General features: G+C 42.2%; 1 protein-coding gene across 1 annotated transcript in view; it reads right to left on the bottom strand.

The window, feature by feature from the left end:
• SOBP (sine oculis binding protein homolog) overlaps positions 1 to 16,305 on the bottom strand; it is a gene marked incomplete at its 3' end in the record, with an annotated part of 138,276 nt that overhangs the window by 34,202 nt on the left and 87,769 nt on the right. The window contains exon 5 of the mRNA XM_029943202.1: positions 9,407 to 9,502. Within this exon, the coding sequence (XP_029799062.1) occupies positions 9,407 to 9,502 (96 nt within the window). The remainder of the gene's footprint in view (positions 1 to 9,406; positions 9,503 to 16,305) is intronic.

Genomic DNA, 16,305 nt, shown 5'->3' with positions numbered 1-16,305 from the left:
GCCTAGGTGGCTCAGTCAGTTAGGCATCCAGTTTCGGTTCAGGTCATGATCTCACGGTTTGTAAGTTCAAGCCCCATGTAGGGCTCTGTGCTGACAGCTCAGAGCCTGGAGCCTGCTTCAGATTCTGTGTCTCCCTTGCTCTCTTTCTGTCCCTCTCCCACTTGTGCGTGCACATGTGTGCGCTCTCTCTTTCTCTCAAAAGTAAATAAATAAACATAAAAAAAGAAATTTGAAGTGTAGAAGATGCACCCATGTGTACTTGTCTCTTCAGTAGTTTGGGAACTTCTCTAAGGGGTGGTGGTCAGGGTGATGATGATGGATAAAGGCATCCTGATTTATAAAAAACATACTTTATCCTAACGCTGCACCGTGTTCTATCGGGACAGGGAAAGAAATCACTGCTCTTCTAACAATGTACCTTCATGAATTTTCAAGAGAAATATTGATGAATATGCAATCCAAGGTAGAACATTACACACTCTCCTGGATAATTAAGAAAAAAGTTGTGCTTATTATTTCAAACATGGCTTATCTGGGGTCTGTCCTACCTGGTTCAACGTTTCGCTTGAGAAAATGAACAAAGAAAGCCATCCATTGGCTCCACTGAAGGGAAAGCATATAGTAGTAACATGCTCAGCCGTGACCACCACAGGCCAACCCTGCACTTGAACTTGTCAGTGACCAATGCACAATCCAGAGCCAACCTTATGCATTTCACTTTTGCCTGAACTAGAACCAGGGGGATACGTCATTGTGGGCATTCATTCAACAAATGATCACTGAGCACCTACCTCCACAGTTCATGGAATCTATGGCATCATTGGTTGTTAAGATACCACTAGGGGAAAACACTGCCAATTAAAAAATGACAGGCCATCAATTGTAATATGCAATCCCATTTCTGACATGGTAAGCTGTTAAGGGGGCGAAAGTGCATTTTACAATCATGAAATGTGCTGCGGGCAAGCACCGTTCTTGGGGATACAGTGAGGAAAGACAATGCTCTTGCCTCACAGAGCTCTCAGCCAAAGGGAGCTTCACCTGAAATTAAAAGACGTCTCATCTCCTGGTCGTATGTGGCCATGCAGTAGGGGAAGAGAGCCCTCCCGGAAAGCCTGACATCTTCCTCGGTACTGGGAAGTGTACAAGACACATGAGTATGAAAGATACTTTAAGCCGAATGCAGTGAGAAAATACATTCTCTAAAAGATTCTTGTTTGCCTGAATCTGTTCATTGGCAGCTTAATCGTGGGCTTCTATCCTCCCTCTCCCCTTTCACAATTCCCTCTCACCCGTCCCCTGTCACCCACCCACCCCCATCTCCAATTTCTTGCCTCCCTTATTACTCACATCTGCCCCTCTTCTCAACTCCAAATATTTTTCATGCCCTTTTCCTTGTTCTTCCAAGAGACTTCAGTTAACCTGTTCTAGCCATAAACCAAACACATGATGGAATAGGATTACTTTTAGTTCTGGCTGGCTACTTGTGCACTTTTATACTGATAGTTGATATCCTATCTGATTTTCTGGATTTGCTTGATATATGACGTAGAGTTTCTGTGACACCATAAGAGGTGACTTTTCTTTGGTATTTTAGGTAACTGTTCAGTTCTAGCAATTAAAGTAATGAGTATGATACCTGACTCCAGGTAATGGCCAGGAGTCTCGAAGGAGATGGATCAATTCACTCCAAGGAATACAACAATACTAAATCAAAAGAGGTCAACAAGACCTTACTGATCACAGAAAGAATCAAAATCTTCAAAAGAAGACTTAGCACTTATACATAATCTATTACTGTCAGATTTTTAAGATAATATACTCAAATGCTTATATAATATTGGAAAATATATCTTCTGTAGTCTAACAATTAAACAACATATACTTTGGTTCCTTTCCCCACAATTTATTAGGCACTGGGAATTCTCCAACATTACAGGCCTTTCTGAATAAATTCCCCTTCCTGACATTCCCAGAGATGTTCTTCCTGGCTTCAAAATTCTATTAAAGAATTGTTACTATAAAGATGCAAGAAAGAGTGATTCTGAATTAATTTCTTAATTCTTCATCCCACCAACATGGACTGAATATCCTCTCTAGGCTGGGATGGAAAGGTGTATCAGACCTGGTTCCTACTAAGCAGGGTCTTGGCCTGAGCACAGGTCAGAGAGATGAGGGTCAAACCTGGGCTCTGCACCTGCTCATTCGATCCCTTCTCCTTCCCCACTGCAAGAAACGTAACATCTCTGAATTTTAACTTCCCCATTTGTAAAATGGAAATAATAATAGCTGTTTGTCAAAATTCTGGAGAATGAAAAGGCTAAAGGAGTGTCTGTAAAGCCCGAGCACAGTGCCGGCATACTGAAGGTACCCAACAAAGGATGATTTCTTGTCTCCTTTCCTTAACAGGCATATCCATTTGCTACTGCAGGTATTTCCAGGTGAAAATTATATTTTTTATTTAGCTTTGCATTTATTTTCTTAGTTGCATATTTCCAAAATTAACAATTTTACTAGTAAATGGCAGGGCAAGAGGCAGGGGTAATGGATCATGTAGAGAGTCTTCCCTGAGAGTTATATTTAAAAAAGAAAGATAGCTGATATACCTGAAGAGCAGGGAGTGGGACACCCACCCCCATCCACCACACCACACCATCTCCCTCGGAGAACACGGGGTCCTCGACACTTCTCTCCGCCTCTAAGATCCACTGTGATGCACCATGTGAGAAGTCAGCGTGAAAACCAAACCATGATGCCTCTGACTTTTTTTGTGTGCAATGGCCCTGAAACTAGAAAAGCAAAGATTTTCATGTATTGGAAAAGGGAAGCTTGCTGGGGACCAAGGGTCTCCGATCAAATCGAGGGGCCCTAGCCCCCAGGAAATGTCCTTATACCAGCACAGATGCTGGGGAACTCTAGCCCTTACCCAAATGGCTCTCTCCCAAATAAAGAAACCAAAAAGAGAGTTAAAATAGGGCTTGCCTAGGTCTGTAGGTGGGGAATGAAGGTAGATGGTCTACGGCAGTACAAGGGTCTTTGTACAGGAGAAGAAGAAAGCTCTGAACCATGAGAGCATGGCAGCAATGAAGCCAAGAGGCTGGAAAGAAAGAGAAGCAGCAAACTCAGCTGGAGACTAAAGTGAAACAATAACATTGGTGGAAACAGAGAGATGTGCAGGTGAAATACAACAGCCCAAGCAGAATGCATAACTTCTGCCTCTGTTAGAGAAGAGGGTGCCTGGGTGGCTCAGCCAGTTAAGCAACTGACTCTTGATTCCGGCTCAGGTCATAACCTCATGATCTTGAGATCAAGCCCCACATCCATACTGAGCATGGAGCCTGCTTGGGATTCTCTCTCTCTCTCTCTCTCTCTCTCTCTCTCTGCCTTTCCCTGCTCACACACTCTCTCTTTCAAATTAAATAAATAAAAACTTAAAAAAAAAGAAGAGATGGTCTTGCTGCAGGGCATAATTGTGCTATCTCTGTCAGGACTGCCCCTTGCTTAGTCTAATATTGGTCCTTTTATTTCTAGAAAGTTTTATTTTTCTAAAACATATTTCAAAAAACTGTAGGAGCACAGGAATAGCCCCAGACTCAAGAGATCTAGAGGGTGGGTATAAAAGTGATGAGACAGGCCAACTCTCTCTAGACAGCAACAGTCCCTGGGGTTTTCTGGGTCATTTTACACTTTTGGGGCTGTTGCAATTACTATTTCAGGAAACTGGTACACAGCACACTACATACACAAATGTCATATGATATTTTGTTTGATGTGACAGAAGTCCAAGTGTGTCACCATGAATTTACATTCTCGGTGCTTTGTGCTGCTCAGCTGTAACATCAAAGCAGTTGTGTAAGTTCAAGTTGAGCCAGGGCATGAATCTTGCTTTCTGTTAAATGAAGTGTTAAGAGGAGGGTCTCTGGTTAATTACACCTATTTTAAAACTCCTATCAAGTTTCAAGTGAAATGTGGCAAATTCTATCACCTTTTGGGGGTCCTCAAGTCCTCATGATCTAGCTGGAAAATACTAGCCAAAATTAATATGTGACTGCCATCCCAGAATTTCCCCTCACTGCTGTTAGGAGGCAATATATATATATGTATATATATATATATATATATATACACACACACATACTCATGAGCTAGGCTGGGTCGCAAGGAGATCTGATTTTATTTTTAAATAAATACATTTAGAACCAGGGACTTGAAAGTAAAGAACCCAAGTCACTACTGGCATTGTAGTGTTTTTGTTTGTTTGTTTGTTTGTTTGTTTTACCTTAAGGGCTTTCTAATCTAGATCTGATTGTCCAAACCTTGCAAGGCTGTGCTGAGCAGGGAGGGAAGAGTCATTTGTTTTATGTGTACTTAGTCCCAAAGCTCCAATTCCCAATTTAATCAGTGTCAACGGATTTTTTTTCTAGCCAGAAAAGTGGGGAACTAAAGTCTTTACAAACAAAAACAAAAACAAACAGGAGCAAAAAAGCAGATTTGTTTACAATCCTCCAGAAGAATAAAAGGAGGGTGGGGTGGGTACCGGGTAGAGGGACAGATGAAGCAAGATTAATAGTTGACAATTGTTGAAGCTAGGTGATAGGTGGGTGGGGGTTCATTGCATCACTCTCTTTACTCTTGTATGTGTTAGGGATTTTCCATGATAATTTGTTTTAATCCATAGAAGGACTAGGAATTTCCATGATGTACAGGTACTGAAGTCTAGGCTTGATAGGATGCTGTAAGTTACTGAGACCTGGGCAAAGGAACCAGCCTGTCAGCTCACCCTCTTAGCCTTCAGGTCCTCTACACTCCCGCCAACTTAGATGCCACTGTGGGTGGGTCACCTGGTCTGTACTTTCCCTTCTCCTTGCCTTTGCCATGCTATTTTCCTCTGCTTAGAATGCCCCCTTCCCTTATACTTCAGCTCCAACTATCCCAATCCAACTTATGTAAGGCCTTGATCGAAGGTATCCTCCTCTGTTAAATCTCAAATTACTACATATGGAAAGAATCTCCTCTTCCTTCGAACTCTGGAACTTTGCTGGTGCTCTCTTGGGCACAGCCAACCATGTAACGATAACAATCATGAGAATAAGAAGAATCGTAATAATAGCAGCTAATACATACTATACTGAATGTTACTATGTACCAGGCATTTTGAATATGTCATCACTTTCAATCTTTACAGTATCTTCTGAGGTTATTACCTTGTATTATCACACCCTACAGATGAAGATTTAGGATAAGAGAGGTCTAAGAGGATCCACTGTGAGGTGATACCAGATGTGTCACCATGAATTTTAAGCTGCTGTGCATATGATCCTTAGTGATACCACCAGAGTAATAGAGTATAAATTAAAGTCTGGCTGGGGCAAAATTCTAAGCTTCATTAAGACCTGAGAGCCCACCTTCCTGATTACTACGATACTGTATATGTGTATTCTTCCTACTGAACTGTAAGCTCCTTCAGGAAAGGGACTATATCTTTTTCCGTTTTGTGTCCCCCATAAGCACTGTCTAGTACAATGCCATGTATGTAGAAGATACTCAGTAACATCTAGCTGACTGAACAATGTGTTGATACAAAGCAGTTCTGTACTAGCAGTTCTGCCCAAGGGCTATGTCCAACTCTTGCAATGCAGCTCTTGTCTACCTTTGCAAGGAAATGAGATGGACAAATCAGCCCATGGAAGAACTGCGTAAGCGTCTCTCCTCCCACCACCTCTGTCCACAGGCCACAAAACTAAAATGGTTTTCATTATCTCCCTACGCTGGCATCATAAGTGACCAGAAAGAATTCCTCCCTGATGCTACCTCTACGTGGCCTCCCAGCTGTGGATTCCCTCCGTCACCACCCTCTGCAAAACTCCCACCCCTGATAGCCTTAGGAAAGGCCAAAGGGAGTCAGATTGTTTCATTGATGACTCGGGAAGCTGGAACTGAGGAAGACACCCTGATTTCCCTCTTGAGTTTCCATTCTCTTACTTCTTTCAGACTTCCTGCTTTCCTTCCAACCAAATTACACTAGGTTGTTGCTGCTGCTCTTTGACTATATTTTGACCTCCCTCTTGAATGTAGTGATGTTCTCCGGACTGGCCCTCAGAACACCTGGGGAGTAGGCCTGGTTGCCTTCAGTTCCCTCCCCCAAGCCTTCACAACATCCCTCTTCTCCGTCCAAGGACCCAGCTTCTGCTGTATTTCTGCAAGGTCTTACTCCCAGCTGGCATTTAAGAACTGAAAAAGTCCTGGCTGATGAGAAGGTATTAGTTCATCATGTGATAAAGTGCCTCTTCTCAACTATATCTCTTAATCCAATTCCTACCATCAATATGAGCATTGTAATAGAGGAAAAGAGGAGAAGAGAAGGCCTTACAGGCTCAAAAGAATGAGGCAATAATGGTAAAGGGACCCGCAATGGAGGTGAAATTTGGGGCAGAGGCTAGTCACCGGAAGCTGGCTCTAAACGTTCCCTCTTCTGTACTCCCCTAGGCTGTATTGCTGGAGTGTTACTGTGATGTGAATTTCCACAGGTTTTTTTTTGAAAGTTATTTGCCTTGGTCATAAATTTAGCTATGTCAGCTAAATACCCTGGTGTGTGTGTGTGTGTGTGTGTGTGTGTGCGCGCGTGCGTGTGTGTGTGTGCGCACGTGTGCATGCATGGTACCTATCTATGAAGAGGTAGATGGAGGCCACACTGAGCTGTGTTATATCAAACAGTACTCACGCTTTATCTAATGTCACTCATCTTGACAGCATTGCATTTTCAAAATTAATAAAAAGCATAAGGAAGCTGCTGCACAATCAGCAACCAGAGAATCTTGGCCACCAAGCTAAATATCTAGTCATCTGTGTTGTACATTAAGTGCGAAGGCACATGTCACAGTTTGGGATTTGAATGGAAAAATCAATACCCTTCAGGAATCTACAATTGCACAGCAGACTTTCTATCTGCCAATGCTTTGTTTGTCAGTGCTTGCTGATTACACATACTTGTGCATTCCAGGCATCGATTTTACTTTACTTCTGTTTGGGCTACTTAACCCTCTTCCAAGCAGCAGAGGCCGGGGGTGCTGGGGAGAGGGCAGGGAAAATAAACAGTCACTAATACAAGGCTGAGTCACTGTCCAGTCCACCTGGGCAGGACACTTTCTGTCAGCCCCTGACAGCCCCTACGTTAGCCACGTAGCCATGTGTCCTGATCACCTGCCAGCCTAAAAGTAACCTGTTCCTCCAGTGTTTTCTCCCAAGGGCCATCGGCTACCCTCTCCCCACCGAGGTTCCTCCACGTTCCAAACCTACCTCTGCTCTTGCTATAGTGAACTATGCAAGATGGCCCTGAAGCAAAGAAAGCACTTTGGAGCGGGACTTGCAATCTTTTTTCATAAAGTCTTTAAAAATTTACTCTAAGCTGCACTAAGAAAACTCCAAGGACTGCCTATTACTCTCTTAAGAATGTACTAGTTTCTTCCTATAGAAGCATCACTTTTCCTGGCTGCATATCCAGCCAAACACCACTGCTTCTCTAGCAGTTGAAAAAATTAAATTTCTCCTTAGAGAAATAAGCTTCCTTGTTTTTTCTCTTTATTCTCCTTTTTCCTTTGCCACAAAAAACTATGCTGACGAAAATAAAGCATTTCTAACAGTGACTAAAAGGACAAAGATTATATGCATCTCTCTAAACTACTGCTAATACAATACTGTGTCTAAGCATAGCAATGATTAAACATACATTTTCTCTAAAGGTGACTGGAAAAGATGTTCACATTTTTGTTTTACTTCCTCCTATATGAACCCACTGCAGCCAGGACTCAGCATGTTCATTTTACCAATAAATATTTTAAAAAAATCAAATATGGCGTGTTACTTTTAACTGTTTCTCTAAAAAGAAGTAAGATACTCTCCAAAGCATTTTGATACCAAACATAGCATTAATGTCCCCTACGGTCTTCTGCTGAGAACTATGGTTATAGAGGGAAGTATTAAAAGGGAAATGGATGAAAAAGACTTCCCCAAAATAGTTAATGCTAGGAGGGCTGGAAGTTTAAGAGCCTTAAGATAAAATATAAGGTAAGTTAAATTTTCAGAAAACAAACAAACAACAACAACAACAAAAAACCCAACTACATTTATAAGCAGCAAATTTGCCTGCGGATTGATTGGTCAAGGAGCTAGACACACAGTATGAGTGGCGCTATTGTAACAGTACAGTTTATGGAGCGGGGCGGAGGCGGGTAGGTGGGGATGGCAGAAGAGTTTCTCACTGTCAACATCTAGCTGCTGCGGCTAGGATGGGTAAGAACTGTATTTTCCTCTCTTCTCCTGCTCTTTGGATACTTTGTTTTTAATGAACAGTTGGTATCAGAGCTAAGTCCAAAGACTGTTACATGTGGGATTTCCTAATGCGGAGACCTGGCAGAGAGCTGTTCGGTGCTCCGCCAAAACACTAACTAGAAATGAGACTACCTCAAAATGTAACAACGGAGCATCCTCATTCCCTTTCAGTGTTTTCATTTAGTTGGAGCAAATGTTTTGCTTTAATGCAACTGAAAAGAAAAGAACATTTAGGGACAACATTGCTAGATCCCTCATAAAGCTTCATTTTCAAAAGCAGTGTTTAAATCTCTAAATAAATGACAATTCATTCTCTGTTTACTTTAGGTAAACAGAAAATGCATCGCGGAGTACTCATTTTCAAAAGCTAATCAAGAACATTAGGTCCCAACAGATTCATTTAATAGAAATATAATAGGCATTCCTGCTTGCTTTTCATCTTGTCTTGCTGTAAATGCTAAAATGAACAGCAAATTAACCCTGGGTTGGAACAGAGTCCCTGTCACAGCTGATATCCTCTCTCTCACGACTTGTAAACATCCCCGCATCCTGTCGCTGCTTTGACTTCTCCTACATAGGAAAGACGAAAGTGCCTGATTGAGTTTGGCAAGAGAGTGTAGGAACACTTGAATTCTAAAGGGAGTACTGCGTGTCAACTCTGCTATCTCTCCCAGCAGAACAAAATATTACCATGCTGTCTCCTAAAATAGTGAACAATTAGGAAGGAGGAGGAGGAGTAGAGGTGGGATTGTTTTTTTCCAAGCTACACAGATCAACTGTCTTTCTCTATATTTTTAACTTTACCAGCCATTCTCCAAATGGCTGGTTAGAAACTACTATACAAAACAAGCTAATAAAGACAGGGCCATCCAAGCTCTATAATCAGATAATAAAAGATTTGCAAACAATTTGAGATCTTATAATTAATATTCAGTGATATCAGCATTAGCATTTAGAACTCTATACAGAAAAACTATAATACTTCATAAATTATGTAATAATGAACAAACCCTTTCAAAAACTGTTTTCACTGTGCTAAAGTAACATTCTAGACTTGTTGTAAGTATGTTATTCTTACAAGTAGTTCGCAGTTATTCTTGAAGGCAAGCCTTGGAGTTTCCTTAGCATAGTGCTGCTGGGGAAAATTTTCAGCATGTCCATCTTCATCTCTAGCCTGAAGGGAAATATAATGGCCTATTTAGGGACTTACAAATAATGGAAGAAAAAAAAAGCTAAAAGCATAACAGCTCAGATCATTAAACAAACGGGAATCCAGAAATAACAACATTATTAAGAAGTTTGTTTAAATACGCAGTACGCCTTTTAGATATCAAAATTTGGGATTTATTTTTCTTTACAGAGTTTGGTTTGAACATGCAAATTCATTGTGGTGTAATATTTAAAATGATATGAAGCAAACCAAAATCAAATAATTTTGTTGGAAATTAACCACCACTTTGGTCTTCCAGTGACTTTCGTTGCATACTTAGGATTATATGACATACGTACGTGTTTAAACTTTTTGGCATGCTTAAGCAATCTCTAGATAATGCACTTTAAGAAAATTCTAATAGCAAGCCCATAAGAAAAGCAATTTGCATCGTTATATTTTGCATTGTAATAGTATTAGAGATAAACTGATTCCCCTTGATTTTTAAATAAAGATCTGAAAGGAGCAATGATCTATCAAGAACAATGATTCTTCAATCGAATGCAGTAAAAAAATAGATTTAATTAAGACGCTGCATTAAAAGTTACTAGTTATTTTGATCTACACTGTTAATTAAGAAAGCTGAAGTTTAAATGGAGACATTAACAGAACCCATTAGCAATACAGTCTTGTCTTGCTTGCATACAGTCTTGTCTTCCTAATCTCCTTCGGTTTCTGGTTTGGAGTTGTAGAGAGGGAGAGGTAGGTGAAAGGAGGCGTGTCTGCAGCACACTCATTAAACCATTCATTTGGGTGACACTTGCACCCCGCTCTGCTCTCATCTCATCTTAGCCCTAACTGCTCTCCCTTTCCTGGCCTCCTGAAATTCACAGCTGAGCTGTCTCCCTCACATATGGCTTGCATATAATTATGCATATTCCATTTTGCACTGCATTAAAATGATGAGCTCCTGGCTCCCTGCCAGCTGATTTTAAAAAGCCCAAGTGAAGTCGGAAGAAGGAGAGAAACACAGGGAGAGCCGCACAGGAAGCAGCAGGTAGTTCTGTCTGCTGTCTCTTTAGATAAAATGTATGTCTGGCACCGAGGGAACAGCTGAGAACTACCTGTTGTGATGTATGGATCGAGGAGGAGAAAACAATCAGCGTATGTCTGGGGCACAGCGATGACAGCACTTGGGTGGTGTTTCTCCTTTAATGGAGTGAAATTTGCCGCTGACAAGTATCACTCAGAGTTCCTCGGCTAGACTGGAGATCGGAGCCGTATTTTGTACATTTTAGGATGTATAGTTTGTTTTTTTAACAAAGGCTTCTGCTACTTATTACAGGGAGGGAACTGGATGGAATTTGGAAATGGAATGTCATGGGCAGTAATGTTTGAGTTACAAGAAGTTGGTGGGAGAAGAGAATTGCTCTGTTTTGGTTTCATTTTTGAAATTTATGAACATCTCTGGAATTGGGTGCCTTTTTATTATGCCCCCCCCAAATCAAAGTAAAATTAAAATGCAGTTATAGGACTGGACTACATGTGACAGAAGGAGTAATCATTGTTCACGTCCGTTGGTTATCAAGGCACTGAAACAGACATTGTTCCTTCTCACAGCGCCTCACAGCATCAGCTCTACTCTGCAGCTACAACAGGGCTTAAGTTAATATAGTCTTAAACGGGGCCCACTTTGAAGTGGAGCGGATAAATACAAGGCAGCTGGGGGAAAACAATAAGATGCCAATGGGTAGCAACAATGTTAGATTCTTCTATTCTCTGTAAGTGCGTTTTAAGAAACTCTGTGAGGTCTCTTGACGGCAGACACCACATCTATTTCATCTTTCTTATTCTGCCATTTCCAGTGCCTTACTTTTAGTTGGTACTTAACAAACATTTAAGTGATGAAAAAAAAACTCCATAAATGGATAGTAAGTAGACCCTACCAAACAACTCTGTAGAAAAATGCCACCTCGAAATATGCTAAAGTTGGTGGTTAGGTTTATTAATATTCCTGATGCACTATGATACATTTGCTTGGAAACACTTAGCATATAGTTTACAAGGGCTAGTATTTACATATATATGTCTATATTCAATATACATGTATCCGGTGTATAAATATTCATAAGGTGGAATGTTTATTATGCATGTACTATATGTACACATTCATACACACCAGATGCCCGGGGATATTTTCAACATTAGTGGCAAAAATACATTCATTCCACTTACATGTAAGGTGATCACAATGCTTTTTATGTTTTTTTAAAGGACAAGAAAACAATCCCATTGTCTAAGATTTGAAGGTGCTTCCTCAAAGGAGCTAAAGATTTCATATAATGCCTGATAATTTATGAGGCTGAATAAACAGCCACGGAAGAGAAAGGACAGGGAGATTGGGGGGGTTGGGAGTGAAGACAGAAAACCAGAAATTTCCTTCTTTATGGAGCCACATATTTGCCTTTGCATCAAACGCCATGGCCCTGGGAGCGGTCTGCCTCTCACAAGCCATCGGACGCCAGAGTGCAAGACATTCCATCCTCCAGCCACGCGCTGCATTTCCACACGTGCCACAGAGCTAGGAGGCACAGAGCATGCTAGGAGTCTCGGTGCCCTTCACCTCACGTGTGTGTGCACACGTAAGCACTCACCTGCCTCTTGCCAAAGTCATTCCTTTTGCATTCTGAAGGGTTTTTAGTGTAAAATTTAAAACTGCAACTCCTAGACCAAGTGAAATTGAGTGCATTGAGCGAGGGGCAATAGTTCTCCACTCTGGCTGCATAGCAGAATCAGCTGGGGGGGCTTTTTAACATTGGAGCTTGTCCTGCCCCCACCTGCCCACCTTTCTAAGACTCTCATTTAATTGGTCCTGGATGGGGCCCAGACATGGGTGTTTTTTTTTTTAAAGTTCTGAGGTGGTATAACGCACAGGCAGGGCTGAGAGCCACTGATCTAAGGAGCGTGCCCAGAGGAGGGGTATCAAGAGGAAGCCCTTGGCAGAGTGTTGGCAGAATGTTCTCTAACCCCGTCCCAACCCTACCGGAGTGGACTGCTATGCAACACGAAGAGGATGTAGGATATGGCCCCTGGGATGGGTCTTATTGTAAAGACACGAGAGATGACATTGCTAGCTGCTCACGGGGGAAAAAAATCCTTATTTTAGTTCTTGACATGACAAATAATCTTGGAAGAACTACTACCCCAGCTCCTCAAAAGGCCTTTCTGAACCTCTCTAACCAAGTAAAAAATCCCCACCTGCCATCTCTTTGACTTGACACAGGTGCAATTTTACACCTCTTGGTGTGACTTTTTGTGTCCCCTTCGAGACAGCACACTTCCTAAGGGCAGAGATAGTGCCTGATTCCTCACCTCTGCCGGGTGCATGGTAAGTGCTCTGCGGGAATGAGCTCTATTTTCATTCCTGCAACTCAATGGTGACGTTAGACAAAAATCCTAGGAGGATCATTTTACAACATTTTATAACCTTTTATATTTTGAGGTCAGTGTCTTCTTCGGCCCCTGCCCTAGCTGGGCTGGCAGACAATGGCTATCAAGGCAGGTGGACGGAGGGAGCCGACAACTCTTGTAGGAAGGGCTGTGCAAGCCCTGTAGACATTCAAAATCTCTGGTCATGGTAAAAACATGATGCAGAATGACTTTTAGCTGTTTCCTTTGACTGTTCTTAAATTCTTCACAGACCGGGAACTCTCTCACAGCCTGTCTTGGGGTAGACCACCCCACTGCTGGCTCTTGGCATCTCCTGGGGCCCAGAGACCTATATTGATGTCTGACTTTGTTCTGGAGTGACCGGTTCTGACAGAAGGAATGCCAAGATACATGATGAACTAACTCTCTCCATGTGTCTTATTCTCAGCAGCTTTATTCTGACAAATACACTGGATATTTATGCCAACTATGGGGAAAGGCAAATGGGAAGCTTTTTTTTTTTTTTTTTTTTTTTTTTTACATTTCACTACAAATGTGATTGTCAGACCAAAGGTACATTTTTTATCTATTATTCTAAGGAGACTTCACCTCTTGCCATAAAATAGAAATAGAAATAAAAGTCATTCATTTAAACTGCAAGAGGATTTTCCCCATCTTGCTGACAGCTCTGTTGTGCCTACCATTTGAATAAATATTAGATTATGTGAGAAACTTCGACTAATTGTCTCTCTACTTCAAAAATCTCTGGCTCAAACAAACTTCATATTCCCCTCTCTTTCCCTGTGAATCATCACTAATTCACTTTTTTATTTCGATTCTTACATACAGGAATCTTCAGTTCTCTTTCAAAGAATTCACTTCTTCCTTTAGGCCAAAGCTTTGGTGTCATGTACATATTCAAGCAAGATCAGCATATTTTCTCCTCTAGAGACTCCCTCAGAAAATGTGGAACATTCTAAAAACAGCTCCACCGGCCTACCCCAGAAAAGTGAGATTTTTCTGACTCAACAAAAAAGGTTAACACTGTTACTGTTTAAGTGGAAAGCTAACTAGGCTTCCCAGTTAATACGTCCCTGGGATGAATGGGGGTTTACACCTCTGTGTCACTGTGATTTCAGAACTTCTTTGGAAAGCAAGGGAAAGTTCTGCCCGGAACTGGAGCTGGGGCGAGCATGCAGAGCCTGTAGACTGAGCGTTCCGGTGCTGCTGTGAGACACAGCACACGCCGGCTCACACATGTGGTGTCGTTACCAGACTTGAGAACATCAAAAATAGTGCATCTCAAAGTTGGGGGAGTAAGTTTAGAGATGAAGAGTTGCAGAGAAGAGCTTTTCCTTTTTAGAACTCATTCTTTGAACCAGGACTAATAGAATGTCTTTTCAAAATTCAAGACAAAAGCACAGGGACACCACTTCTGAAAACCCTGAGGATTTCATTTTCTGATGTCCTATTTCCGGTCTGTCTTTCCTTAGTCAAATGCCTACATACATTTCTCTTGAGGAAGCTCCGAGAAGAATAAACTGCACCTGTCACATGTGGCCTCTCAGTGTGTTGTGAACTTGACATAAAGGTCAGCCCGGTTTCCAGGCCCCTCGGTGCAGTCCAGCCAGTGCTGACCCTGGGCTAAAATACCAGAAGGAGACCCGCAGAGTAGCTTTTGCTTCCTCTGAGTTACGGCTCAGCTTTTCTCATCTTGATGGTCCAACTCCTCAGGACTGACTGCCCAGTTCCCTTCAACTGGATTCCTGCCCGTTACCCTCATTTTTCTCCTTGTAAAACTAAATTCCATCTGTCCTCCCCCACTTTTCCTGGAAAATTCTTATATCTTTTAAGCATTCGTTCAGTCTGTAGCTCCTTTAGGAAGCCATTCCAGACCTCTTCCTCCTGGTCCTAACCTGGGCTCTGTACCCCTCTGTCTACATATTTATATGTATCACCATTCCACCCACCACACTGCATTATGACCATCTACGTGTGTGTCTTCCCCACCGAACCGTGAGGTCCTTGAGTGCAGAAATTGTGTTCTATTTAACTGCAAATCTCCAGAGCCTCATCTACTGCCTGGCATATTATAAATTCTCCATACATGGTAAGTGAGTGAATGAGTGAGCAATGAGTTCCTATCCTTCAACCCTAGCATCTGGACATTCTGCCTTGCACTCTAGTCCCCAGAGGTGAGTACCGTGCCCCTGAACCTCAGGAGTCATCTCCATACCTGAGTCTCTGCAGGCCTCTGCCAGAGTTCTCTGATCACACCTGCCTCCCACCTGGACCCTCACTCGCTAATCCTTGCACTTTTGCCCAATACCTGTCCCTCCCACCTGGCTAAACACTTGGGTCTTAGCCTCACTGCAGATCTTGTATTCAGTTTGGACTTTTAGCCAATAATCATTTTGTCCATGTGTTTCTTTCCTCTGCCTCTCCCTCTAACCTCTCGCCATTGCCTAACAAATTCTTACCCCCGAAGGTCCATTCCCAGATTAACCAACCAAGTGCCTTGCTCCTTGTTTTTGCTATCGCATCAGGTCATAGTACCCCAAGTCAGTCTGGAACTCCTTGGTATAACTCAGCTTGGTTATGACTCATGTCTTATCTTCCTACCAGATTGGAAGCTGCTTAAGGGAAAATGTGTGAAGCCCCCATGCTCAGCAGAGTACCTTGTACAACAAGCAATTCTGTAAGTCTATGTTGAATGATTCATTAACCCTTTGCTTCTCCTTAAGCCAAGGCACAGAAGCGTTCTGTTTTTCTCCACCCTGAATGGCCTGCCTCTACAAATGGCTCCCTTTAAGTATGAGTTGTTCCTATGCAAATGTTCAAGTCAGCGAACATCAGATTGCAGAGAATTGCATGGACAGGATTATGTGTGCATGCAGCTTGGGTAGAGGGCTCTCTCTTGCACAGAGGACTCCCACCTGGCATCAGGCTCCCTGCTCTGGAGACACCCCAAGCACCCAGAAACATCAATCTCTGGACCCAGGCATCTGCTCAGTTCATGTTAGTACTAATTTTTGCATCAGGCCCCCTGGCCCTCCCTTTCATTAGCTTGTCATCAAAGATTGACTATGGGATTCCTGCAGTGTTGCTGTTCTACTTTGTTCTTTTAACAAAATGTATTTAAAATTCCCATTTAGCATGTAGGCCAGAAGAGAAGCTGTTTCCCCAGTGAAGTTCCTCCTAATTCTCCATCCTCCATACCTGCCAGGCTCCTCTGACAGCTCCCACATCTCTGATGGATGAGACGGACTTATTTGCTGCAGCTATTTTTTCACTCCATGCAAACCTTTATATATATCATAAATTTTTAATATCCAATTTGGAGTCTTCAAAGAATAACGGTAACAAATATGCAACATGAAGATAATGGGAATCAAATC

Source organism: Suricata suricatta, chromosome 7 (genome assembly GCF_006229205.1).
Source record: "Suricata suricatta isolate VVHF042 chromosome 7, meerkat_22Aug2017_6uvM2_HiC, whole genome shotgun sequence".
Lineage (NCBI taxonomy): Eukaryota > Metazoa > Chordata > Mammalia > Carnivora > Herpestidae > Suricata > Suricata suricatta.
Note: the sequence above shows the minus strand (reverse complement) of the source record. Positions and strands in the feature narration are given on the sequence as shown.